Raw genomic sequence first — 26,488 nt, 5'->3', positions numbered from 1 at the left:
TTTTAGATCTCACCAATCAACTATATTTTCTAATCATATTTTGACCTGATCATTTGTATTAAGCATCTTTCCTATAATCTAGTGAATTAAAAGCCATGAATGATAGTTCTGCTAGGTCCTGGTGGGATCTACTATGAAATGGATGATCTTTTTTGAGGTATTCAACATTTAGGAATAAATTATGAAATGTGCCATTCTCATGGATTCCACAGCCTGAAATTATTAGAAAATTCATCCTTTATTTACCAGAAGGAAATAAAATAATACATAATATTTTCAATGATAAGATGAAGTCTATTTTTTACCTTAAACACAACCAAGAAATCACTCTTCGATGTATTTTTTCTTTCAGATACCCAAAAATATGTTGTGACATTCACAACCAGCCAGTCTTATATTGAAGTACCTGGATGGAGAAAAGGTGATATTGCCTTCAGCTTTAGGACAACTGGGGAGAAGGCAATACTTCTTTATCAACCTCCTATAAGACTGCACCACCCTTCCTTCATGGTTGCCCTGACAAGTGGTTGGTGAATTTGATTAAATTATTTCTCAAGCTTCCTGATATGTACATTCAAAACTTATCAAATGTTGGTCACATGTAATGAATCCTTGAAGGACATTTTCATGCCTTTACAATATTTTTACTCATATGGGAATGCAGTAGTCCAATGGCCATATCCCTGGGCTGCTGACTAGAGGGCTTGGGTTCAAAACCCAGGCATACCTCTCTGGGCATCCTCAGATCCACCCAAGCTGTGTGATTTTTCTGTTACCAGCTCTTCCTGGGAAATCACAGGCAGTACATGGAAAGAAACTGCCCTCCCCCCTCTACCCTCATGTGCGAATTTAACATGCAATTAGGCTTCGTATTGTGTGAGATCTGCCCACATTTATCAAACCAACCTTGGTGTTGTTAACTGTGGAGGTTTTTACTCATATAATATAAGGAATAAACCTTTAAAAAATTGAATATGTCATAGATTTTGCTGCAGATGATTATTTACTGGGTATTTAGGATCTGTGTGCCTATAAGAGAGCTTTGCAACGTTAACATTTCAATTAGACATTAACAATACAATGCCATTGTTGTCAAATGTCACACCATGTGGCCTTTGGCTTTTGGAGTAGATAAGTTTTTGCTATAGAAATGTGTCAACAAATATTTCAGTGATTTTTTTTTGTCTTCGGTGTTATGGAATTTGCATGACATATTGAAATGAAATGTAATTATTGACCTTATTATTCCACACACTTTAAAAAAAAAACAACCCAGGTTTTGATGTTGATCCTGATGATGACGTTCAACGTCAAAACCTGGGTCGTGTTTTTTTAAAATAAAGTGTGTGAAATTAAAAAGTCAATAATTTCATTTCAATTTTAGTGAATACCAGCCAAACAAGTAGTTTTATAGTAGACTCTCTGAGCAAAACAGAATAAACACATGATGGATACATCTTGACTATGGACACGAAATAAGAGTCACGGATGGTGGAATTAATAAGCAGAAAAGAAGTACATACATCATTACTCTTCCAATGGTATTAACTTTTCAATTGCTACTAACAGTCCACACCTCCTCAAATTTTGAGTGCTATTTAAAGGGCATTTTATTTTTCAAATTATTAACAATATCATAAGCTGAGATTATCACATTTTTGGCAATATTCCTTGAAAGTGATGATAAGAGAGGAAACAGAAAGATGCCATAAAACATAGGTCTACATCATTTAGATTTGTGAATGATAAAACTTAAATTATGTATTCAGCCAAGAGTTTGCAATTATCATTGTGTTCACTAAACCATTAATCATCAGAGATCAGATGACATTAAATAATAAGAGCACAGAAGAGAATACTGAAAAATTCAAGCAATTCAACCTGAGTATATTTCAGGTGAAAATGAATAAAACATGGATATCAAAATGGCAAAAAATAAGAGAAGAATTTCATTAAGAAGTACATGTGTGTTAAAAAAATAATTTAATTCATGACAGAGACATAATTAAGGAAAAATTAATAAGGTTCTTAAAACTTCTCACACCCACAGTTTAGACGGAAAGAAGGGTTAATAAAAAACGTTCTTAATGACATCCCAGCAAGAGTGAAAGGATTTTTCTATTCCTTCTTATCTTTTTATGCAGATTTCAGATTAACCTTTAACTTCACCCTCAATGGAAAGTCAAGGGAACTTGAGATAATATCTCACAGAAAACTAAACAATGGGGAATGGCAGAAAATATGGATTGACTACAATGAGCATCACGTCCGCTTCATGATTAACACAGATTACCAGATGGTTGACCTACTCCCAGAAGAAGAATTTGGTCCATTTGAAGGAAGTATGTTTGTCGGAGGTGCTCCAGAGTAAGAATGCATTTCTCTGAGTTATTAATTGTACATATATTATATCATGAAGTAATCATAATTTTTGTTCGTAGAGCTATGCATAATGCAAATATGATAGTGGTTATAGTTTCCATGAAGCTAATATTGTTCAGTAAGCATGTGAAACTAAAAGTGAATATGATAAACATGAATAATCAAAAACCATTTATATTTAACAACAAAATTTTTTTAATTCACAAAAAAACAGTGAAATGCCCCTAACTTTAAGGACTCTCTTGCATCTTCAATATGTCTTATTGTGCTATTGGTGTTGAGTTTACACTGTTTGAATTACATGGAATGAGTAAATTTACCTGCCAGGTATGCCATGACATAAGTTTCATACTCTCTGTTTACAGTGGGAAGCTTGTGTGAGTCAAGTTGCAATGTAGCATGCTCGTAGTTGCCTATGATCACACTCTATATGTACTAGATGTGCAGAGGTGGGGGGTCAGTTACCCCTGGCATGATGGGACAAAAATTTGGGAATGGCTGGTCCAAAAAGAGAAGAATTTGATGAAAACAATAATATGAAATAAAATTTCAACTGGGCACTTTATTTTACATTCTAAAGGGCATACATACATATGAAGTATTTAAAATCATCATCATATCCAATTTAAATATCTGCATACTTTTCCAGAGGATGGTTGATGTTCGGATGGATTGTTGCACAACAATTTGGAATTAGTTTTCAACCTTGTTGCTTGGTGTTTCTTGTGGGAATACAAATGCAAATGACACTAAATTATATGGACAAAATGTACTTACTGAGGAAACAGCACCTATTTTGACCAGAATTTTGAAATAGAATGAACTACAAGTGAAATTAGTCAGGGTCACTCTTGAGACAATATTTTCATTATTATAACATTTAGTGAGGAAAGGTATATCAGTCAGAGGTAACATAAATGCAGATAGGAATTTATGTGAAATAATCAAGCTGTGACAATCTTAAGGCCATCATTTCAGAGGAGGATTTTCATATAGTTTTTTTAATCTAAGAACTATTACTAGGAATAGAAGCTGGACTTCCCTGGAATAAGATGTAACCTCATACAACAGTATTCATTCTCTTATGTGAATAATGAGTGGTTATGTGTATTTGTTTCCAACAAAAGGTTTATTTAAGAATCTAATTCAGTGATTTAGGCATGGAATTATTGAGCTATCATTATTTTGTTGCTAATAATAAGTTGCAAGTTTCAATGAATACAATGTGAATCAAACAACAACATTTAATAGTCATGCTATAAGGCATGCTACATGGTATGCAATGAAATTCATGAATGAAGTTGTTTTCAGCTCTCACACTTTCTGATTGAATGGGCTATCACAAACAGGTGGTATTTTGAAAATGAAATACTTAGAAAATAACAAATATATTACAAGTGAATTAAAATAAAATTGAAACTAAAAAATTAACACCAGAGCCAGGGATAGCCACATCTTTTGCTAGTTAGGTGAGCTTGCAGAGCTCAAGAGGAATCATTCATTTCAAGGAAAGCGATGATGGATATAAAGGAACTAGATGCCATAGATACAATGCGCTTTTTAAAATCACACAGATGAGTCAAACATCAAGGCTGCCATTTTTCCATGAAATTGATTTGCATTACAAGTTGTCATTTTCTTAAAATTTGGTAATATGTACAAGTTTTAAGGAAGATTCTGAACATTCTTGAAACCAGTTTGGCTTTTAGCTACTCAATTGGTTTAGTGTTACTGATTTGTTTTTGCAGAGTTGAGTTTTTGGTAGAATTGTTTATTTGGTATGGAGGTTATGTGGGAATTTTTGGTTCAGATGGGTTCAAAGCTGATCACATCAAAAAACTGACATTCATTTTTCTGGTGATTGAGATTTTAATTAATACAGGACTGTTTGAACTGTGAAAATAAAACTCCACAGAGTTCAATTAGAATAAAACATGCAGTATTCTATAAAATTAACCAAGAGTTGATCACAGGCCTTTTATGATAATCTGATGATCCTAAGTTACTTTCAAGTTTGGCTGCAATGGAGTGTTTCTGGCTCAATCAATCTCTTGCATTGCAGCGAGCATTTTCCATTTTGGTACAGCTTATTTCAATATAAGATAAGGGTTGCACCATAAAATGCAAGCATACCCAAACTCAAAAATTACGTTACCAATCTAAGATGTTTTTTTTTAAATCTATGAGATTGCTACAAAATGACTCCATTTGAAGTGTGCTTGAATATTTATGCTTCTACTATGGGAAAATCCCTACAATAATAATAATGGACTGAAATTTACTTAGGGAACTTCAGAAAAAAACATCGGTCGCACAAGGATTGATTGGATGTTTCCGAGGTTTAGTGGTTAATGGTGAAATCCTTGACATATACTCCTACATGAGTGTGCACCTATCAGAGATAATTAAAGATTGTAAGCCATCTTGTGATCCAAACCCATGCAAAAATGGTGCGCATTGCAAAGAGCTGTGGAGTACCTTTAAATGTGAATGCTTAAACCGGTGGGCACATCTGGGAACATTTTGTGAGACAAGTAAGTACCTGCAGAATAGCACACCTATTTCTCAGATGATACAATAATTCATTAACTTGAGGCCATTTATTACATCACTACCTTTTTCATTAAAACTATTAATATATAAATGTTATTAAGATTTCAAAATTTAGTATGTAACTAAGTACATGAAATGATAAGTTACTGCTGTTTGAAAGTTAAACTAAATTTGTATGCACACTTATTTACTAAGAATGAAAATCATGACTATTTTTTCTACAGATCATAAGGTGCTCTAGCAGTATCAATTACCACTAATTATCATAATCATAATTCTCTAAATGCTTCCAGGACTCATCTAAAAAGATTTAAATCATATAGTAATAACTAAGTATTTGCATGTTTATATTTTAACTGACAGCCTAACTCAGGTGTTGTGAACAAAATTGTAATTTATTAACTATTATACTAACTTTTGTAAAACTGCTGGCATATTTTTTTAAACAATATGCTTGACATTAATGTTTTTACAATTCTAAAACTGAGTAGCTTGTAAATACGACATTTTTTTCCATTTCAGATATTAATACAAAAGGACTCACATTTTTGAAGCCAAGTGCATTCCTTAGAAAGAATTACTTATCTGATGTATCGACAGAGGACAAAGCAATACTTAAAAGTATGTTCTCTAAGAACATTTTACTGAATCTGAGGACATATAACTTAGATTCCTTAATTCTTTATGCTAATGATCACATGAACAATTTCATTCAGCTTCATATTGACGATGGGATATATATTGTTTTTACATTCAACTCAGGAAATGAAATCCAAAGCATTTCTGTTGAAAACCCAGGTATTCACACACTTAAGAAAATATTGCTAGTATGTCTTTCTGTGAACCCTACACTGAATCAGAATTTATTTTTCAGTTGTAAATACTGGCAAGTCTGTTCAAATTGCAATTGAGAGGAAGGCAGCTGAAACTATTCTCCATGTAAATGATAGAAATGGTTCTGTTGCAAAACCAGTTGAGCTATTGACGGAATACAGTAGTAAGCCATGGATTAATCCTGACAAAGGTAATGACAAGGAGCGTTCAACCTATCTTCAATAAATCGAGCCACAATGAGGATTTAAAGCAGGCCACTTTAAAGATTCATTTTCCTCATTTAGAATTTTAGTCATCAGGATCTATATGGTTGTGGCATTGGAGTCCAGTGGACTACTGAACAGCAGGCCTACATTCAATTTTGGGTGACACCTCTGCTTCACCCAAACTTGCGTGATATTTTTGGGTGCTAGATCTTCCTCGGAAACTGGCAGTGGGACAGGGAAATAAACTGCCCTGTCATACCCTCATATATGATTTCAAATTGCATTGGGTTTAGTGTAAGGTGACCTCTACTCTCACCTATCCAGCCAACCTTTGAGTTGATAACTGTGGAGCTGTAAATGGACTGCTAGAAAAGATCCTATCATTAACAGGATCCCAGCTTTTGACCTGAAATACCAGACTTTATTTCCACAAAGAAATGCAATACATACATTGACCCAGAACAGAGTATTGGGAGGTATAGTGAGGTAAAAAATTTAAGTAATTAATGCCTTCAGTGATTATACCTTTTGGTCTTAAATGTATGACAAGGGATGTTACAAGACAAAATTAAGAAAGTACTTACTACCACACAAAATAAATTGATGTTATTAAACATGTGTGAAATGCTATGAACATGAAAATATTATACAGAGTAGAGAAGGGTATTTAGAAAGAATTTTTTTATGTGAGTAAGATAAATATTATGATTTAAGTTGGGAATTTCATAGAAGAATTAATGACAAAAACTTTTGGAGAGCAGAAACTTTAAATTGGCTGAATCATTGTAAATTATGGGGGAAAAAGTTTAGGATCACATTGACTTGGTGTCAGCTTATGCATACTCATTGGCGGGGTATTCTATATAATGTAATTCTAATAAGAGTTTTCATACAATATCTTTAAATTATCAGAAACAGGAATCCCAGGGTCTCAGATAAAAATTTCAGAGAGCAACAATTTCCTCAGTCAGTGAGGTTAAAATAATACAATTTTTTCCAGAAACTGAATTACTGTGGGGATGCTTAATGAGTTTACTAATTTCAGAAACGCTGTACCCTCCAAGGCCTCCTTCTCCACCGACTGAGTACTTTCAAATAAATTTAGGGGGTTACAATGTCGATCGATTTAAAGCACTGCCCGGATTTGTTGGATGCATTAGGGGCTTGAGAATTGGGGAAAATTTAGTTGACCTTCCGGCAATGGCTGCTCATACTCAGAAGTCAGGTATGTATGACAGTGAATTAAAACACTTACATAATTACTCTTTTACTGTACTCTAATATGCTAGAGAAATCATGTAATAGATATGTCTTGGTTTGTGGAGATGTACATTCTACTTTGAAAATTGTTTTTTTTATGTTCCCATAATGTTATAATCTCTTATTTTGATGTTTGAGCATCAAGAATTTAATATGAAGAGTGCCTATATGATTGGATGAAAATTACACATATTGGAGGATTCTTGCCTTTTAAGTCTTCAGCCCTATAATTTAAAGTTATATCATAAAAATAAATACTATAAATGGGACAAAGGTAAAACATTTGACATATGTGATGTACTTAATCATATTCCATTAAAAATTGCAGTCTTGTAAGGTGTAATAGCAAATCCAAAAAATTCAGCCTCTTGTGATGAAATTTAGGTACCTATTCAAATTTATGTCTATCAACCATTGTAATCAGGTCTATAAAATAAATAATTACAAATTCCAAGCATTAACCACCTTACCAGCTATGAAAGGTCAGCTATTTTTCATCCCTTAAGTGTTCACACTAACCCTTTATATTAGTATATTACTATGATTTTTCAATCAAGCTATTCTACCTATTAAAAGGTAGGTTTTGGACAGTCCCTAATAACTATTTACTTCCTCTTTCTTCGCCCTACATTATTTGTTTCTTCATTAGCTTCCAATGTCTTTGGTTGAGACTTAGATTAAAGTTTACGATTCACATCAAAAGACATTTAAGAGGCTTAGATGGACTTTATATCTCTATCACAGTTCCCCATGAATAGCCACTAAATATGGTCAGCAACCTCCCATAAACCAAAGCTATCCTTAATATTTAGATCCTGAATTACATCATGCATTGAATGGATACATGAATGAATATATTCTATCTTATTAGATAATTAGTCTACATATAAAATAATAGGTAGTCTTAGATTTCAGTGAAGAGATGGGAAGTCATTCTCAGGGGGTAATAAATCTCAGAAAATTATTTAAAAATAAATGATAGAGATGACAGATATAACATTTCAGATACATATACAAATGTATATGTATCTGCATTGGACAAAACTTTGAAATTGGCCAAGTTATCTTTTTTTCCTAAAGATTTATCTGGTGTGATTTCTGGATGCCGCATGAAGTGTGATGCGGAGCCATGCAAAAACCAGGGAATATGCATAGAAGACTTTCAAAGAGGGGAGAGCACTTGCAACTGTGAACACACATCTTACTATGGAGAATTTTGCTCTGAGGGTATGTAAACTTTACTGTTCTCTTTTCAGCAGTGCTTTAATGAAGTTTGAGCCATAAAATAATTTATGATGACCAAATTCTGGTTTTTTTCTGTGTTAATGGACTGCATCAGGGCAGCAGGAATAATGGTTACCGTTAAAATATCTTGAGCTTGATTGCGAAAATTTTGTGTTTTGTTGTTTGAAAAAAATCTCAATGGGTAATTTATATTTCAAGAAGTCACTGATTTCTGTTGATACTTTTAGCATTGCTTTAATTGATTTGATTTCAAACAAAGCAGTATAAATCAGAACTGGATTTGCATCACCTAATTAATTAACATACTTTAAATGAAAATACCACAAAAAGATAAGCTAGGAGTTTGTTTTTGTCATTCCAAAAAAACAAAAATTATCTCCCAAATGAGTTTTCAAGAGTTAAAATATAACTTTAGCAAACTGGTGCATATATTGATAAGAACTGAAATTCAGTGAATTCAACTTTAGCACCTTAGTTCAGCTGTGTAATGCAATTGTTCAGTATCCTGTGTATTTTACATTCATTTCTGCTCTATTCACTACTTATATGTAATTATTTCCCTGATTTAAAAATGTAACTTGTGGAATGCATAGTTTCATTAGCTCATTATAATAACCTATTATATCATGTTTTCTGTGATAAATATTAAGCATATGAAGTGTAGTTGGATACTATCACGCAAAAGGGATAGTATGCTACTTTAAATTGAATAATTGAACTATTTAAATAACAGACATTATGGATAAAATTACTCCAAGAAATATAGTGCTGATGAATAGTAGGATGTATGCATATTCTCCTCAGCAAAATGGAATCACTTCTAGGAGAAGAAAATCTTGCCAGTGAGGATTAAGGGAACAAATCACTCAACATCTGGTGCCATATTGCCCTTTCCCTTCCATTTCCTCTTTTTAGCATCCTCTGTAACAGTTGACATACGAGTACTAGTAATAATTCTCTATGCAATACTTGATAAAATTGAGTGACAACCAAACTGTGATAGAACATTAGTCAATTGTTTAATTCACATATCAACCTCTCCCTCTTTAGCCATCTTAACCAGCCTCCATCACCTCCATTATAAGCCATATAGATGTCAGAAAAAAGTTGTTATCTCATTTGGCACTAATTCTAAATGAAAACAGGCAACATGCTAGTAGATAAATGATTTTCAGAGTAACAAACAACTAACAGAGCTACAATATAACAAGCAAGGGAATGGCAATAGATCATGGCTTTATAGCAAATGGAGAGGATACATAAATATAAAAAAGATGTTTTTTAAATGAATTATGCAGGAAAAAATCTGATATCACTTTTTGCTATCAGCCCAGAAGAAATGCATGTGAACTAGAACAGCAATTGTAGAAGTACTGTAAGTAAAATAGTGTTATACAACAATATTTATTTTGTGGGTAAAGATATAAATATGGATGTGCTACTTATTCATATTCATACATTTGCTATTCTTTGTGGAATAATTTCAGAGAAGGGGGCAGACTTCGGTGGTGAATCTGTCTTGCAAAGAAAATTTCAGCTTGAAGGCCCTGTTAACCATGTAAAAGTCCAGCTGGCATTTTCAAGCAATGAACTTCGTCACATGAACACAGTTCTTCTACTTCTTCAGACTGAAAATAAGTATGCCACTTGGCACATCCAACTAAACAATTCAGTTTTCAGGGAGGACTCATTCATAATTTTTTTAAATTTTAGTAACTACAGGTATAATAGTAACAAGAGTATATGCTCAACTCCCCTTCAACTTGCTTGAATATTGCGTGATCAAATACCTAAATTTCTTAAAGAAAAAGTTAAAAAAATGATTGACGCATGCATTTTTCATGTATGGTAATAATAATAATAATTTTATTTACCCAAGGTTTAGTGTACAACAACCATACAGGACACATTAAAAAAAACAGGAATTCAGAGCATTCATGTACAGAGAAGATTAAAATGTGTGTGTGTGCATATATATATATATATATATATATATATATATATATATATATATATATATATATACACATACACACATTCAAACACGAAATAGAATACACATAAAGGACGCCATCTCTTGGCTAAAGAATCGGGGCGCTTGGCGACATATTAGACCCACGGATCTCAGGGTAAATTACGTTTCCTCGATAGCTCAAGTGGTTAAGAGCATCCGCCCGGCAAGTGGATAGATCCGGTGTTCGAGTCCCGGTCAAAGAAATATTTTTACTCTTGTGATCCGTTCGATTCCGCCTTCCCCACCTCTATTGTGTTCGTCCTTTATACGTGTTCCTATCCCTTTTCCTTATATCTGTTTCTATATAAATGAGTATTTATTCGCCGTTTGGCGGGATTTCGTGTTTGAATGTGTATTTGGCCAATGTGGCTCATCTCTTTCTTCTGGCTATGCGTGCCACGAAACGCACTGTTCCTTTCCTGTATGATGTTGTATGAATTCTAACCCACGGTCCTTTCCTCTTGTGTGTGTGTTGTCTATTTCTCCTTTGGTGGGTGAAACAGCCCCCTGACGCCATCTCTTGGCTAAAGAATCGGGGCGCTTGGCGACATATTAGACCCACGGATCTCAGGGTAAATTACGTTTCCTCGATAGCTCAAGTGGTTAAGAGCATCCGCCCGCAAGTGGAAAGATCCGGTGTTCGAGTCCCGGTCAAGGAAATATTTTTACTCTTGTGATCCGTTCGATTCCGCCTTCCCCACCTCTATTGTGTTCGTCCTTTATGTGTGTTCCTATCCCTTTTCCTTATATCTGTTTCTATATAAATATATATATATAGTATATATATATATATATATATATATATATATATATATATATATATATATATATATATATATATATATATATACATATATAAGGAAAAGGGATAGGAACACACAGAAAGAACGAACACAGGAAAAGGGGGAAGGCGGAATCGAACTGATCACAAGCGCAAAAATATTTCCTTGACCGGCACTTGAACACCAGATCTTTCCACTTTCTGGGCAGATGTTCTAACCACTTGAGCTATCGAAAAAACATAATTTACATTGAGATCGGTGGGTCTCATATATAAGACCCACAGCTCGTCTAGTTTCAAACAATTTAACAGGTGGAGCACAATGACGATCTGTAATTCACTAGTACATTTTTACTGTTTTCATAGTAGAAACCTTTTGTGACTAATGGAAATTAAACTTCTACACTAAATTGAACAAACAGGCATAATGTTTGTTTTATCTATGCTTTTCTGTGGTTTTTCTAATGCTTCATGTATTTTTTTCTTTTTAAATCAAACCAAAATTCATCAAATTGAATACTCTTCCACTTAAGGAGGAGCTACTATCTGCTGGTAGCCCTTACCAGTGAGGGACATCTCATTTTTGAAGAAGACCGTGAAGGAGATGGCTCCGCATATGGAGCCACAATCACTGACAGGAACTTCTTAAATGGTGCTCGACACTCAATTTTTTATCAAAGAACTAATGAGAATGGTGTGCTTCTGGTAAGTGTAAACTTACATTAAATTTACAATTCTTGATGAAGATCCTGGAACTTCAACATTTTCATAACAGTGCATCATGTGATTAAATATATTTGATATATTTTTAGCAAATGCTGAATTTAGAGCCACATTATTATATACAGTCTGCTAATTTGGATGTTTTGGTCTGTTCCTAAAAACTATTACATATGTACAGTCATATATCTCAGAAGTTCCCGGCCGAGACAAATGATTTTTATTGTATTGTGAATTGATTCCATGAAAGCAACTGCCGTGACAGTTGCTTACATGACAGCTGACAGCAGTTCTTTGACTTTAAACCCAATTACAAATCCCATTTTCTACTTCAACTATTCGTATTCATAGCTATATATTCATTACATCTAACATGTTTATTGTTTTTTTCCTTTTTATGCATTGAACATTCTTTTTAAGTGTGCTAGAACTCTAGTAGTTATCCATGCTTTTAAATAGTAAGGATTGAAAATTTTAAAATTTATTCATGAAATATATATTGCAAAACTAATAAAGATTTTGCACTTATGCCTCAATGAAAAAATTGCTTTAGTCACATTGTAAAAGTATATATATTACCTGATGTGCTCACAAATTATATTAATTTCCAGATCGATCGTGAGCCAGTAATCCTATTGCCACTACCTGCCACAACCTTCCCAATAATGCCAGGTGTGGGGGCCAATGAACTACAAGTTGGTGGACTTGTGACCAATGACTCCAGATTTGAGAAATATGAAGACTACAATGGCTGCTTGTCAAGTATGTTTTTTTCAATCTACGACTCTCATAAGTGTGGCCTTGTACCACTGATGGCCCATGCAGACTTTTCAGATAGTCCGCTGCAAAATAAAACTTACTGACATGGACTACCATATCATAGGTCATATAAGAGTACAATGGAAGTATCATTAAGATGGTGAAAGCTAAAAATTAGTCAGGATCTGTCTGCCGGATCCTCAGATATATGACTTTCGCTGAAGTATTACTCTCTAATTGCTTTTTACTGCACATTTAATTTTTTAGATTTTTCTAAATTTGAAACTTTTGGTTTTTTTATTTTTATATTCTTTTTTGATCTTTCCATATTCCCATAAGATCATTCCTGGTCTATCTTGCTTTACTTTTTTATTAATAGTTCATATCTTCTGGATTATTTAATAATTTAAATATTATGCATGTATGCAATGCAATTAATATATTTTTCTCTAAAATATGGCTAGAAATATAAATGCATTGCAAAATACAGTGTGTTTGGCTTCCTAGAACATATACTTCAAAGTTTTACCAACTACTGATCAGGCAGCCTTTTCATTCTATCGGTAGTGGCAGGGTAACATTCTCGTCTGCCAACCCTGAGGTCACTGGCTCAATCCCCACTTAGGTGGGTGAATTCTTCCATCGAGGGATGAATGTTTATAATTGTCTTAAAGGCATGCGTAATGTTTAATGGTTAGGTGAAAGATAATATAGTCTCCATCTCACCCCAAGAAAGCCATTAAATAAAATAAAAATAAATTTAATTCTTGATCCCTAAAAGTACCAGATAATTGAGGCTGAACAGTATGATGATTCACTTAACAAGATTTTCTTTATGATACTAATCATCTTCCAAATGAGAAATCACTAGGTTATTAATAAGACTTCTAATTTTGACTTGCCTATATGTCCTGATAGCACAATGCTACAATATGGCTATTATAACAATTCATCATGAGAGCATTTTTCCATTCATTCCAGTCATTCAGCATCCAAAGTCAATGCCGGAAAGAAAATTTACCATTAACAACTTTGTCATCTTGAAATGGGAGAGAAACAGTAGAAAATCGCTCACCTTCTCCAGAATCTTTGTCATGGGAAATGATTTTTTTCACTCCATATCTTTCACAGTATTCTTTGCTTGGAGGCCCAGTCAAAGATGGTCATTGACAGGAAGGTTTCATAACTTCCCACTACATCTCGCATACTATAGAAGGCAACATTAATGATCAGATATGCACACTGCATCCCATTCTGTCTAACATAATTAATGCTTAATATTAGGCAAGCGAGGAAAGGGCAGGAATAGGTAGGGATGTTTGACAGAATGAAGGGAGGAAGGAAGTATTCAGAGTCAAAGAAGGGCTTATTGTAGAGTAGAATGTCGGGTTGTGTTTGATAGGAGAAACAATGAGTGTCACTGTACCATTTGGCAGCTTGTATCCATCGAAAGCCTAACTCAACCGGTAAATTACTTATAATAATTTTTCAATTATATTGAAATAGACTGAGCTGAGTCAAATTATCTTTTCTATGTTACATCTAAATTCAATGTAATTAATAAGACCAGGATTTTATTAAACACCATCAATATCACTGCCATGTTATGCATCAATATAAAACTGATTGATTAAAATATACTTTGCCCCTGTATAAACTTGTTGTTATGATTATAACATTCGATTTACTATAATATCTTGCCTTAAGTATGTCATATAGGAAATTTCGAAAAACCATCTTAATTCATCACCCATTTTGGACTTGCTTGCTTCAAGATGCTCAAGTCAATGACCCCTTGGAAAGGCCAATGGTGTTTACCAAATATATGGGTTGTTTTATCAAGAGAACCTACCAATAACAATTTAAATATCTACCCATATTTCAGGATCGAAAGATTTTATGTCATATTCTGTTTAACACCATTCTTTGTGGTTGCAGATCTAATCGTGGAGGTGAATTCTGATTTGATGAAGCCCTTGGAGGAATACATGCTCTTCACCAAAGCCGGGAGTGAGAAAGTTGCTGTTTTGAATCCAATGGGCGTGAGAAGCGCACAATGTGCACTCTTTGACCTTGTGATAAAACCTAAGCCAGGACCATATTTCAACATTAGTGTGGTAAGCTTGGACTTCTTGGTCATTTTGCCATTTTTCCCGGTCAATAAGATGTACTTTTTTTTTGCTCCAAAATGTACTTTAAAATCAGCCTGCATCTTATGGGCCAGGGGTACACGGGTATAACTTAGAACCATAAGTGCAAGCCAATTCACTGGAAAAATATGCACTATTAAGTATTTTTCCCCAGATTAGGCAAAGAAAATGGTTGTATTCACTACAAATTTTGATAATATCACTTTTTTGAATAAGTAGTAAGCAACAGTTTCAACATTTTGTAGAAAGTTCTTTTCAAACATATAAATCGTAAATTTATGCAATGCAGCACATTTAGTTTAATTTCATATGCAGTGCCGCTACAGAATTTAATATGAATTGGGCTAAAGGGGATGTCACCCCCCTGCTAATACAAACGTAATTAGTCTCTCTTCCGATAAACTCAGTCTACAGGCATTCAACCTTAAGTAGCAAGAGAGTGTCTTAAGACATATAAAATGGTTGTTTTTCATACAAATGTCATTAATATCAAAATAATTACAGGAACTAAGCATCGCACAAAAGTTAAAAAGATAATTACCTCATGGCATCTTAAGAGAGAAAACTGTCATAGAGAATTACATTTTAAGGTGAATTCATGAATTATGATTCAGAACATTGAAACAAGACAGCTGAAAGGCCCAGTGATGATGAATTACTAGGATTATATGATAAATAACAATTGATATAAGTGCAGTTGCTAATTTTTTAATGTAAAAATTAAATTTTTTGCATATCAAGAGCGAATATCAAAATATTTTGATCTTTTCTGTCTGATCTAAATATTTTTCACAAATTGTAGCCTGAAAAATAACAACTCACCTTATACAATGGTGAGTCTTATGGGCCTAGAAATATGGTATCTAAAATTTGCAATGTCAAAAAAATATTTTACATATTTCAAGAAAAAATATTAAAATTTTTCCCAATATACAGCAAATATTTCATTTGTTTAATTAAGTCTGATCTGAAGCCTAAACCTATGCCAATTCTTGGTTTATTCCTAGCCACTTTATCGGCAATCATTACATATCATCCACTTTCACTTATGTATTGACCAATTCATTTGAAATAGCAGTAATGGAGTATTGACATATGCTATTGAAACTGAGCCTTGGTATTTTATATCTTGATGGGTGAATTTCTAGTTTTGTTTAGAGGTTAGATAAGTTTTTTTATTTTAGAAAAGTTTTTATAAGAAACCATTGAAAACATTTACAGTTGATTAAAAAGAGGGTGGAAAGTTATGAGCCAGTATATTGTATGACTGACAAAATGATAGTTATAAAAGCAACACTCACCCAAACCCAAAATGATAATAAAGTAAACCCATTATTTGTTTTATAAATGGCAAAGAGACCTTTCAAAACATTTTGAATTACTCCCAACTCTCGGTAGAACATTTTGGAGCCATATTTTGCTGTAACATGCATCATATTGCACTAATCAACAATATTGTATTTTCTGAATTCAAAGATTCGAGATACAACTTGGGTGGAGGATCCACCTGCTCGCATCCCCTATCTTGTATACAATTTGGGTGACTCATCCCAGGAAGAAGGAGGAGAAACAGGTACTTGAGGATAAAACCCAATAGTTCAGATATTGTGGTGTAGTAATAATTGCTGTGTGTCTATAACTATTCAGCACCTATGTAAAAAATACACTTAGGGCCTTAGTAGAGGAATTTTATTTTTTTATGGAACCTTACATGTATTTTTCCTTTTTTTCAAACAGTCATATTTATAGTTCTTGCCAGTATTTTTGGACTGATTGTATTCTGCTGCCTGATTGAACTGTATCGTACACATCGTCAGTTCCGTAAGAGGCAAGAAATGGAAGAAGATGCAAAAATGCTCTGGCACAAGGGACAACCTGTTATTTATGGTGAACCTATTATTTCTCCTTCTCCAGTGAAAATGATTGGCTATCAAAGTGTAAGTTCGGTTTCCTTATGAATCATTTAACTAATAGGAAATTTTATTTCTGTGAAGTGATTTTAATTTTACAAAATGAAAACTTATTACCTAATTCAGGAGCTATCACAGAGTAAACTTCGCAAAAGGGGTGAATTAGTGTTTGCTAAAAAAGAATAAACACCTATTTGTTTTTTTTAAACTCAAATTTGATTCATGGGATGCATGAAGTTGATAGAAATATCAATAGAAAACATAACATTTATGTAGTTAAAGGGACATAATGTGGATGTACTAAGTAGAAAGACCTGTATGCTACATAGGTGGCTAAACTTAAGACTATTATCAGATCAACACTCTTGTGACTTAGAAGTCTAACTTATAATATTAAATTGATTTGACTAATTTGCCTGAAAATTCACAAATTGTTATTAAAAAAATTAAAATTGTCAAACTACAAGTATTAGTGCTATAAAGGATGGACTTAAACTTACGATTCGTCCCAAAGTGTGAATTATAGTGACTTAATCTTAACTTAATAATAATAATAATGAGTTGAAATAGCTAATTCTTCAAATGTAAGACTACTGCACCAGTCAGATGTGCTTACTAGCTCATTTTTTTGGTAATTAATTCTGAAGTAATAACTCTATAGCATATGAGAGATTATAACTCTCAAAGCATGTTGCAAACAAATCTTAAGATGTTCTACTCTCACATTCCATACATGATGGGGATTGAAGGGTAAGGGGGAAAGGAAGGAGTTTTTATACAGAACCACATTTCTTACAAGTATGCATACTAAACATTTTGGACATTTACTGTTCAAAATAGAATCTGTAATATGGAGCAGTGTTTTCAATATTTAGTTGCTGAAGAGTGATCACTCAAGTATTATTTTATTATTAATAATTATAGTCAAGATTATGGTTTAAACTCTAGATTCCTCAGGCACTCTGCCAAGTTTTCAATTCAATGATATAACTTTTGATCAAATTTCAACAAGCTCTCTACCAATTACATTTTGGCCAAATCACAATACCATGATATATTCATATCTAAAGGTATTGGACATGATTATGTTCCTCCATTCCTGCTTGAAGCCATGTCCTATGAACGATATGGCTTCAGGAAAGGTAAATCCACTATTCCTACCCTTACTCTATTTCAGCAATATGTTGCATTACTCTTAGAATAACATCACCATGTTGACACCATCTATTGAATCTACCAAGTACTTTCATAGGATGAGCCATACCCTATTGCTACCAAAGTTTAAAGGCCAATGGATCTCTGGATCTCTTTTATCCTGGTTCAGAAGTTATCTCTCGAGGAAAAAGCATAACGTAGAAATCAATCTCGAAATCCTCTGTTTTTGTAGCAACATCTGATGTTCCCCAAGGATTATGACTTGGACCAATTTTTTCTCTATGATTTATTGATAAAGTTGGCTCTATTCTTTGGGCAGTTAAATATCTCCTGTACGCAGATAATTTAAACATTTTTTGTCCAATTGACTGCTGCAATGACATTGAACAATCGCAGCACTGCATTGCTAGTCTAAGTGAATTATGTGATGCAAATAACATGTAGCTCAGCAGAAAAAATTTAATGTAGTTGCTCGTTATAAAAATAAAGCTGCCATCTTATATTATCATGATTTAACTGGAATAACACTTGAAATAGTTGAATACACATCCAAATAAGGGATTTTTTTTACAATAACCTCTGTTTTAATATTTACATAGAGCATATTATAGTTACGGCTCATAAAATGCTGGGTATTATATGGCTGTAGTTAAGATTTTAGATTTATATTTTTCCTCGGGTAGCTGTTTATATCATTGGTTAGGTGGACTGGAATATGCTTCCTACAGGTATATTTAGATTTTTAATACCAAAGTTGTATGCTTAAATTGAATAACATATAAAACAAGTTTATTAGGGGAATCAATTATAACTTTAAGTTAGAAACAACTCAAAGGAGTCTGGAAGAATTAGGTCAAAGTCTAAATCTTCCTCAAATTTCAATATGCACGCAGCATCTTGGAATGGTCTCCTTGTATACTTATCTTAGTAATATTATAAGTCTTCTGTATTACTCTATTTGAAAACCTTTAAGGTTCTAGGGCAGGCAATACTAGTGGTTACACTCTTTTTGTAGCCCCTTTTCGTATAGGAATTATCAAATGTATCTCCCAATGTATTGGGCAATGCAGGACTGCAAAAGTATTGTAGTGGCTATGATTTCTTGCATTTCTCTTCAAATATTAATAAAAACTTGGTATGTAATGATGAATATTAAATCTAAACTAAAAGGTCTGATTTTAGTCCCTATTTTGTATATTGTTAATAAATGAAAAAGAAAAACTTTGTTCCAATCCACTAAAATGAACTTCCACAAAGTCGAGGCTGAAACTATTGAGATAATTTGTATATTGTTGTTATTTCATTTATGTTGCGCAATATAGAGCTGGAATCTAGGCATAAAATATAAAACTATTAGTTATTAGTAATTTTTTTACCATTGCTATACTGCTTTAACTATTTAATTTGGATAGTATCCTAGAATGGGAAATTTATAATATGATAAAGAAGTCTCTTCTATTATTTTAGGTTCCTCAAGATATTAAGCCTAAATTACCTGTCAGTACAAATGGATCTGAACGACGGCAATTAGCAAAGAGTGGTATTGATCAGGCATCCAGCTCACCTTCTAAGATTCGATTTGAAATCCCTGAGGAAGTAAGAAATGAAGTTGAAAAACAAGTTTCATTTAAAGGTAAACGTAGTTGTACAATTTACTATGCTCTAATCAACTTTGCTCTTTCCCTAAAAACAAAAATTATTTGTATCAAAAACTTTTATTATATGCTAATAACATTTCTTTAAAAATGAATATCAACATTTCTAAAGAAAGATATGGCACTGCGGAATCTTAATCTAAAAAATGTTCACTATAGCTGAAAAATTATGCAACATATTAAGCAATTATTATTACCAATGGCAGTTTTATAATGACTCATTAGCTGATTCCCATGACTTACAGGATCATACAGCCATCACTGTTGGTATTTCACATGATTGGCTTAAGGATAGCAGCCTATATAATATAAATGATGAATTATGGTATATTTTTGTAAGTTCGTATGATTTTTATACCATGTGCTGTCGTATCCGAATAATTCAAACAATTTACTGGTCCATATGTGACTGTTCTAGCTTGATAACAAGAAAATGGTGCATCACTGGCTTAAGATTTGACAATCAACAGCTGGAAAATGCAGATATATATAAATGCAAATATAAAATATTGAATGTCATTCTCTGAAGGCATGTTGAAAAATGCTTCATGATGTGGCAAATATTATTTTGTTTCTTCAAATCATATTTACACGGGTGACCATGATATTTTAGGATGGCTTTTTTCTGTTAAGCATATAGACCTGATGGGGTAATCCCTCCATGAGGTTTATTGAAGAAATGAAAGAAGAGCTGAAAATACATGTGAAAAACTTTAATCAATACATAAGGAACATGTGGATCTAATGAAAACACATGTAAGAGACAGTAAACTAATATCATGTAGAAACAGGTTCATAATGTTTCAGCAGCTCATAGTCAATCCATTGCTTGATATTTACACTGACATCAAAATGTAGTACAAGGCTTAAGTACAGGGTCTGTACAAAAGCTATCGGGACTGGTTCGCTGTAGCCTCAACGGAGCGGTGGATGGGGGTCCAACTGGTCGGCTCGGTAGAAGGGTCCCCCAACACTGATGCACTTTAGTTCAGTTGCCTCCGGGTATGCGTTGAGACAGGAGGTGGATTTTTGTGACGTGTGATTGTTTGTCGTGTCGTCGCACCAGCATGGATCACACCGTCGAGCAACGCTATGCTGCAAAGTTTTGCGTTAAACTCGTGAAATCCACGTCGGAGACCCTTGAACTCATTAAAGAGGCTTATGGGCATGATGCCTTAAGTCGTACAAGAGTTTTTGAGTGGCAAAAAATGTTTAAGGAAGGCCGGGAGCTCGTTGAAGACGAGCACCACGTTGGATGCCCGATGACCTCTCAAACCGATGCTCAGGTGGCCAAATTGAAAAAAGTTTGGGACTCTTGACAGGCGTTTAACCATCGCCCTTATCAGTGAGGAGGCCAGCCTTTCAGTCGGAACCATCCACACCATTGTAACAGAGGATATTGCAATGAGGAAAGTGTGTGCGAAGCTGGTGGCGAAAGTCTTGAACGAGGAACAAAAACTGCTATGGGTGGAAATTTAGCTGCTGACCAAATTCGGCATGGCAACGTTGTGTCATGCCCCCTACAGCCCTGACCTGGTTCCACCTGACTTTTTCTTGTTTTCGCGAATAAAAAGGGAGCTCAAAGGATATCGGTTCGACTCCATCAAGGTGGTTTAAGCGGCAACGACAAAGGCTCTCAACAGTATTCCGGAAACTGCCTTCCAGCTGGCTTTTGACGAGTGGCAGACGTGCCAAACTAAATGAATCGATACCGTAGGAATGTATTTTTAAGATTATTAAGTAATTGTGATGATAACTGCAATAAATTTTGATTTTTGGAACCAGTCCCAATACCTTTTGTATGGACCCTGTATGTACCTACTTGTAATAACCAGCACTATCAGTGATAACCAAAGATTATGGGCACATATAGCGTTCATCTTGGTGCTACTCATTGTTTGATCTGATGAGTTATATCTGCACACAAAGGTAGATGATGAAATATTCTGATTAATGGAATAATCTTCAGTATTGATTTGCTTTCGGCAAATATTATTGCAATTCAGCAATAAAAAATGCTGGCCTTACTATATTTGATTTACTTTATATGTAAATACAAGGTTTGTATAAAAAAATATCGGTAATAATTTTTTTCTGATGTGTGCGTGAAGTGCTGAATTCAGACTGTTGGTAAAGTCTTCATATGACCGCAGATCGTATTGGCATTATTAAAATGACAGTGCACACCATTATCTTGGAAAATTTGGTGATGCAAAAGATCTGCCCTAAACTCATCCCGAAAGGTCTTGATGGACGACCAAGAGCAGAGTCGAGTGTCTGCTTGCAAAGACCTTCTGCAACAGCATAGCAACGATTCCCTAATACCCTTACAGTCCCAACTTGGCATCAGGAGACTATTGCCTATTCCCAAAAGTGAAATCCTCCCCAAAGTGCCATCAAAGAAGCTTGCAGACATACCCTGAAGGACCTTCCGGAATCCACCCACCAGGGAGCCTTCAATTCATGGAAAAGCTGCTGGCGAAGTGTTAATGCTCAAGGGATGCACTTGGAGGAATTTTGAGGCATTGTCACACTCAAATACTCTATTTTTCCTTCACTTTTCCTGATATTTTTATACAAACCATGTATACAGGGCAATACTCTGTACAGTATGTGTCATTCATCATTCTCCTGACTATTCATTTATATAATAGAAGTCACTCCAGCAAATTATTTATAGTTCCCCTAACTAATTTCTCTAGCCATTGCGAACATGCTTTGCATCATAAATTACCTTATTCAATGTGAAATTTTTCCCCTTTTGTCATGAGTTTACTATTAAAGTCACACATACTTATTATAACTAAGTATATATATATATAATATATATATAATAAGTATACATATATATATATATAACTAAGTATAAATAAGTCACACATGTCTTAATTATAACATAGTGGCATGTTGAGTATGTGTGGCTATTTTATAAACCTTTTGGAAAAGCTACATTAGAAGTTTTTTATTGATGGATTTAGGGACTGCCTGCAAGTCCAAAAATCAAGGTCAAAAATTCGACAAATTTACATTTCCAGTATTTTTAAAAGTTAATGTTCAATTAACTATTGGTCAGTGTTCATTATAAAATATTTGAACTTCCTATGTTTCCAGGTAGTAGTGATGATGAGATTATTTGGAAACCAGTTGAGGAAGAAGAAATGGAGCCATTAAATAATAAGGTTAGTTTTATCTACTGATTTTATATGAATAAAACCTATCTATACCTGCTATCTCGTGACAAGTTCATATTTTCCCAGGACACCAGCAGAAAATATACGGGATAATTGATTGAAACATCATTTTGATTAAGTTTTGGTGATTTGAAAAGCATGACTGATTCTCCAACCTTGCCTGCGTAACCTGCCACAAGCCCAATTATATATGAAAAGAATTCATTTTAAAATGCTTTTTACCATAGCTGTCTCATAAATTGTACATGACTTCAGAACAAAAACCTTATGAACACTTAATGATACCAGTGGTGACATCACACAATGCAAGGACTTGCACCTTTTCACAATTTTGAAACCTTATTTTTCCAACAAATTACCTAGCGAGGCATTGTATTTGATAAATCTAGTATTCAGAAACAGATTTATTTCTTCCACTTGATGCAAAATATGGCAAAAAAAATTAATTATATTTAAGCAATACCCAGTCTTTAATTATATCAGCGAGCTGAAACTAATGAACTAAATATGACAGCTTACAATGAAAATAAAAATTTTTCATATTCTCCATAATTACATTAGACAGATGAATATATTTTTTTTAATTCTTCAACACTCATGCACACATCATTTTTTTAGTTAACAGTGTTCAATGCAAGTTTGATTCTGCCGTAAGAGGACATTTTGCAACAGAATGGCAAAACCTATTGAGCCACTGTTCAATGGATTTTATCAAACTTCATATAGAAACTAGAATAATGCATCTTGCAAGCTCAGTTCAGTGTTATTACCTGCTTAATATTATTAAAGATAGGCTGCTTAAAATTCTCCTTTATCTGAAACTTCCAAAATAAGGAAATCTTTCTATGGGAGGTAAAAATAATAGAATGTCAAGATTCATAAATGCTTTACCATCTGAACTTTCAAAGGTGATCTCATTGAATAAGTTATAATCAAAGTATTAATTTAGGTTTGCTCTCAAATGGAGTTTGAATATTTCCAATTATTATTAACTCTGCATTAAAATGCTTCACCTGAATGGACCTTCACAGATGTTTTTGCATGGCTATGTTAAGTTCTGACTTTAACTGTCATATCCAACATTTTAGCTACTGGTTTTGTTAACTGATGATTGAAGTGTCACTTGATATAACATCATAAATAATTTCACTAATGTAATAAATTTAGATTTTGGTCCTTGGTCTCAAGTAACTCTCAAAATGAAGAAACCTCACTAGCCACCTTCATTGATCTGCTTGGGCTTAGTACTAATCTTCATTTTTTTATTATTGAACATTAGAATAATGAATTACTTAGTTCAAAATGACAATTTTGCATGTTCAGCTCATTTATTTTATGGATATTTTACAGGTAGGGGAGGTGATGGACCGACCAACTAATGCTCTGGAGAGAAAAGGATTGAAGCATGACAATGAAGATGATATGAAACATCAGGTATGTATCTATAACTGATCGAAATCCCCAAAATCAATCAGTCATAATCCCAATGACGTTTCAAGGAAGTTCATTACATAATATATACACCTGCGGTTACATAATGTAAACAGAGAATTATTTCTGTAATGAAATAAAATCTTACATTGGAAAGCAGTGAAAACTTTTAACAATTAATCCATGAAGTCAAAAATTTATTTCAGGTTCATGCACATAATGCAAAAAATACCTCATTGCCATATAGTATTGATGAACTAGGAAGCATGGAGTTTACAACAACACCATATGCCTGAGTGCAATGGAAACACCTTACAACAAAATAAGTGTTCTTTCTGCTGCGCAAGGTAAACTAAGCTACTAAATATTCTTCACCTAATGATAGTAAAATATTACAGGCTTATCCTTGTAATAAGTATATTATGAGTCACCAACTTGTCAGAAATTGGTCTGGATGATAACACTATTAGAGCTCAAAGGTTGAAAAATAGATGTGTACATGAACAAATAAGTAAAATTAATAACTTTGTCACAGTATGGTGATCTAATTCATTGAATTTACAAATAATTATGTGGCCCACAAAGTTTTTTAATCTGATAATTCAATTTCATCACACTAAAATTAACTGGTTTCAGGAGGGATGATTAGAAAACACATTAATTCGTGGGTTGCCTATTGGTTGGTGTGTTAAATTATTATGCCCTATTGCATCACTATGATAATGCAATGATGTGCCAATGAGGGTGATCACATGCCAATTTACTTTCTGCAAAAATCATAACTTTTATGGAATGTTCATCCTTTGTGTTGGGCAAGGAATATATCATAAGGAGCCAAGTATTGGCAAAAGAATGTTTCTGACCGGGGAGGTTTACCCTATCCTCTTTGTTGAGTCTCATGGGTGTAGTAAAACCTGTTAATCTTATCAGCCACTACCCAAGTGGCCTAAATGTTAAATGTTCACTTTTCTGCCCACAACTTTAGATCTTGTTTTAATCCTAGATTACTCCACTATCACAATATGTCACTCTCCCATAAATGCCACCAAAGTATTCCATACCTAGTTGCTGCCAATATCTCGCCTTAGACAGATTTCATAATATCACTGCCCCAACAACCACCAATGGAGCTATCTATTGCCTGTTTCCACATGCCTTCCTTGTTATAAATCATCATTCTTCTCATTTCCTGGTTTACAGAATTTCTTAGAAAAATCAGCTTCCACACATCAAGCTAAAACTCACTTCTTCAAAGATATTCTTGAGAAAGCTTTGACACTGAAGCAGAGCTGAAACACTTCTTCAATAAAAAAACCCTTGTATACTGAATGTAAAAATTTGAATGGCCTTCCATTCCTTGGTTAAATGGACTCGGGGGGGCAGTCCTTTACAACACAGCCTGATGTAACACATTGGTTGGTTTATCACAGAGATGCTCAGTAGCCAGAAAATCTTTTACTATTTTTAGTAATAACATAACATATACATACTAAGATTTCACCAAAAAATATACGCAGTATGGCCACTTATTTTATGGATTCCCATTCAACTTTCTCCCAATTTTCCTAATGAGCATGAATTCCTTTTCCCCAATTATCCTATTGAGTGTTTCAAATCTGAAAAGATATATTTTTGTGGATAATCTATCATTGCCTTGTTTGCCACCAGTGTCACTGAAGCTGGTCCACTTCTGTAGTATAGGTTTTTGTCAGGGCTTGCACATGCAATGACCAATGATAAACCCTTACCCTTTCATGCTCGTCTGTTTTCTGAACTTTTCAATACATTTACTAAGTGATGAATTTCCATCAATTTTCCCATATATACATATTACCTATTTCTAATCTCACATTCATTTTATGATGAAAAAAAAGACAGGATGCCAACCACCCTACAAACATAATTGCCCATTAAATGTAGTTCACAGGCTTCTACAAGTTGCAAATGACAAAATATGGAGTGAGTGCACACTATTTTAAAAATATTTGAACCTATAATGTATTTAGTCGGCAGCCATTGCTAGTAAACCATTAATCATGGGATAACACTAGTATTAACAGGTTTACAGTTAGCTTTCATCACCATTGTCAAGCATAAAAGTTTCAGGTTTAACTTTGTGGAATTCCTTCATTATGAGGGTAAAAAGAAACTTAACATTAACACCATAAAGATTTAATATTTCATGATCATGGTTTCGATACTGCGCATCATCAGCAGGTAACATACATCAATTTATTTATAA

General features: G+C 33.8%; 1 protein-coding gene across 2 annotated transcripts in view; it reads left to right on the top strand.

The window, feature by feature from the left end:
• Positions 1–26,488, top strand: part of axo (axotactin) — an 80,136-nt gene that overhangs the window by 51,995 nt on the left and 1,653 nt on the right. For both annotated transcript variants that reach the window (XM_071594998.1, XM_071594997.1), the window contains 17 exons: positions 353–526; positions 2,145–2,367; positions 4,669–4,916; positions 5,458–5,733; positions 5,810–5,959; positions 7,021–7,200; positions 8,316–8,462; positions 9,968–10,118; positions 11,809–11,980; positions 12,607–12,757; positions 14,693–14,871; positions 16,381–16,477; positions 16,642–16,841; positions 19,437–19,602; positions 22,736–22,803; positions 24,166–24,249; positions 24,453–24,593. In XM_071594998.1, the coding sequence (XP_071451099.1) occupies positions 353–526; positions 2,145–2,367; positions 4,669–4,916; positions 5,458–5,733; positions 5,810–5,959; positions 7,021–7,200; positions 8,316–8,462; positions 9,968–10,118; positions 11,809–11,980; positions 12,607–12,757; positions 14,693–14,871; positions 16,381–16,477; positions 16,642–16,841; positions 19,437–19,602; positions 22,736–22,803; positions 24,166–24,249; positions 24,453–24,542 (2,756 nt within the window). In that variant the 3' untranslated portion in view covers positions 24,543–24,593. The remainder of the gene's footprint in view (positions 1–352; positions 527–2,144; positions 2,368–4,668; positions 4,917–5,457; positions 5,734–5,809; positions 5,960–7,020; positions 7,201–8,315; positions 8,463–9,967; positions 10,119–11,808; positions 11,981–12,606; positions 12,758–14,692; positions 14,872–16,380; positions 16,478–16,641; positions 16,842–19,436; positions 19,603–22,735; positions 22,804–24,165; positions 24,250–24,452; positions 24,594–26,488) is intronic.

This window comes from Hetaerina americana, unplaced genomic scaffold (genome assembly GCF_022747635.1).
Source record: "Hetaerina americana unplaced genomic scaffold, ioHetAmer1.1.p SCAF_7, whole genome shotgun sequence".
In the NCBI taxonomy this organism is placed as follows: Eukaryota; Metazoa; Arthropoda; class Insecta; order Odonata; family Calopterygidae; genus Hetaerina; species Hetaerina americana.
This window is presented reverse-complemented; position numbering and strand designations above follow the sequence as displayed.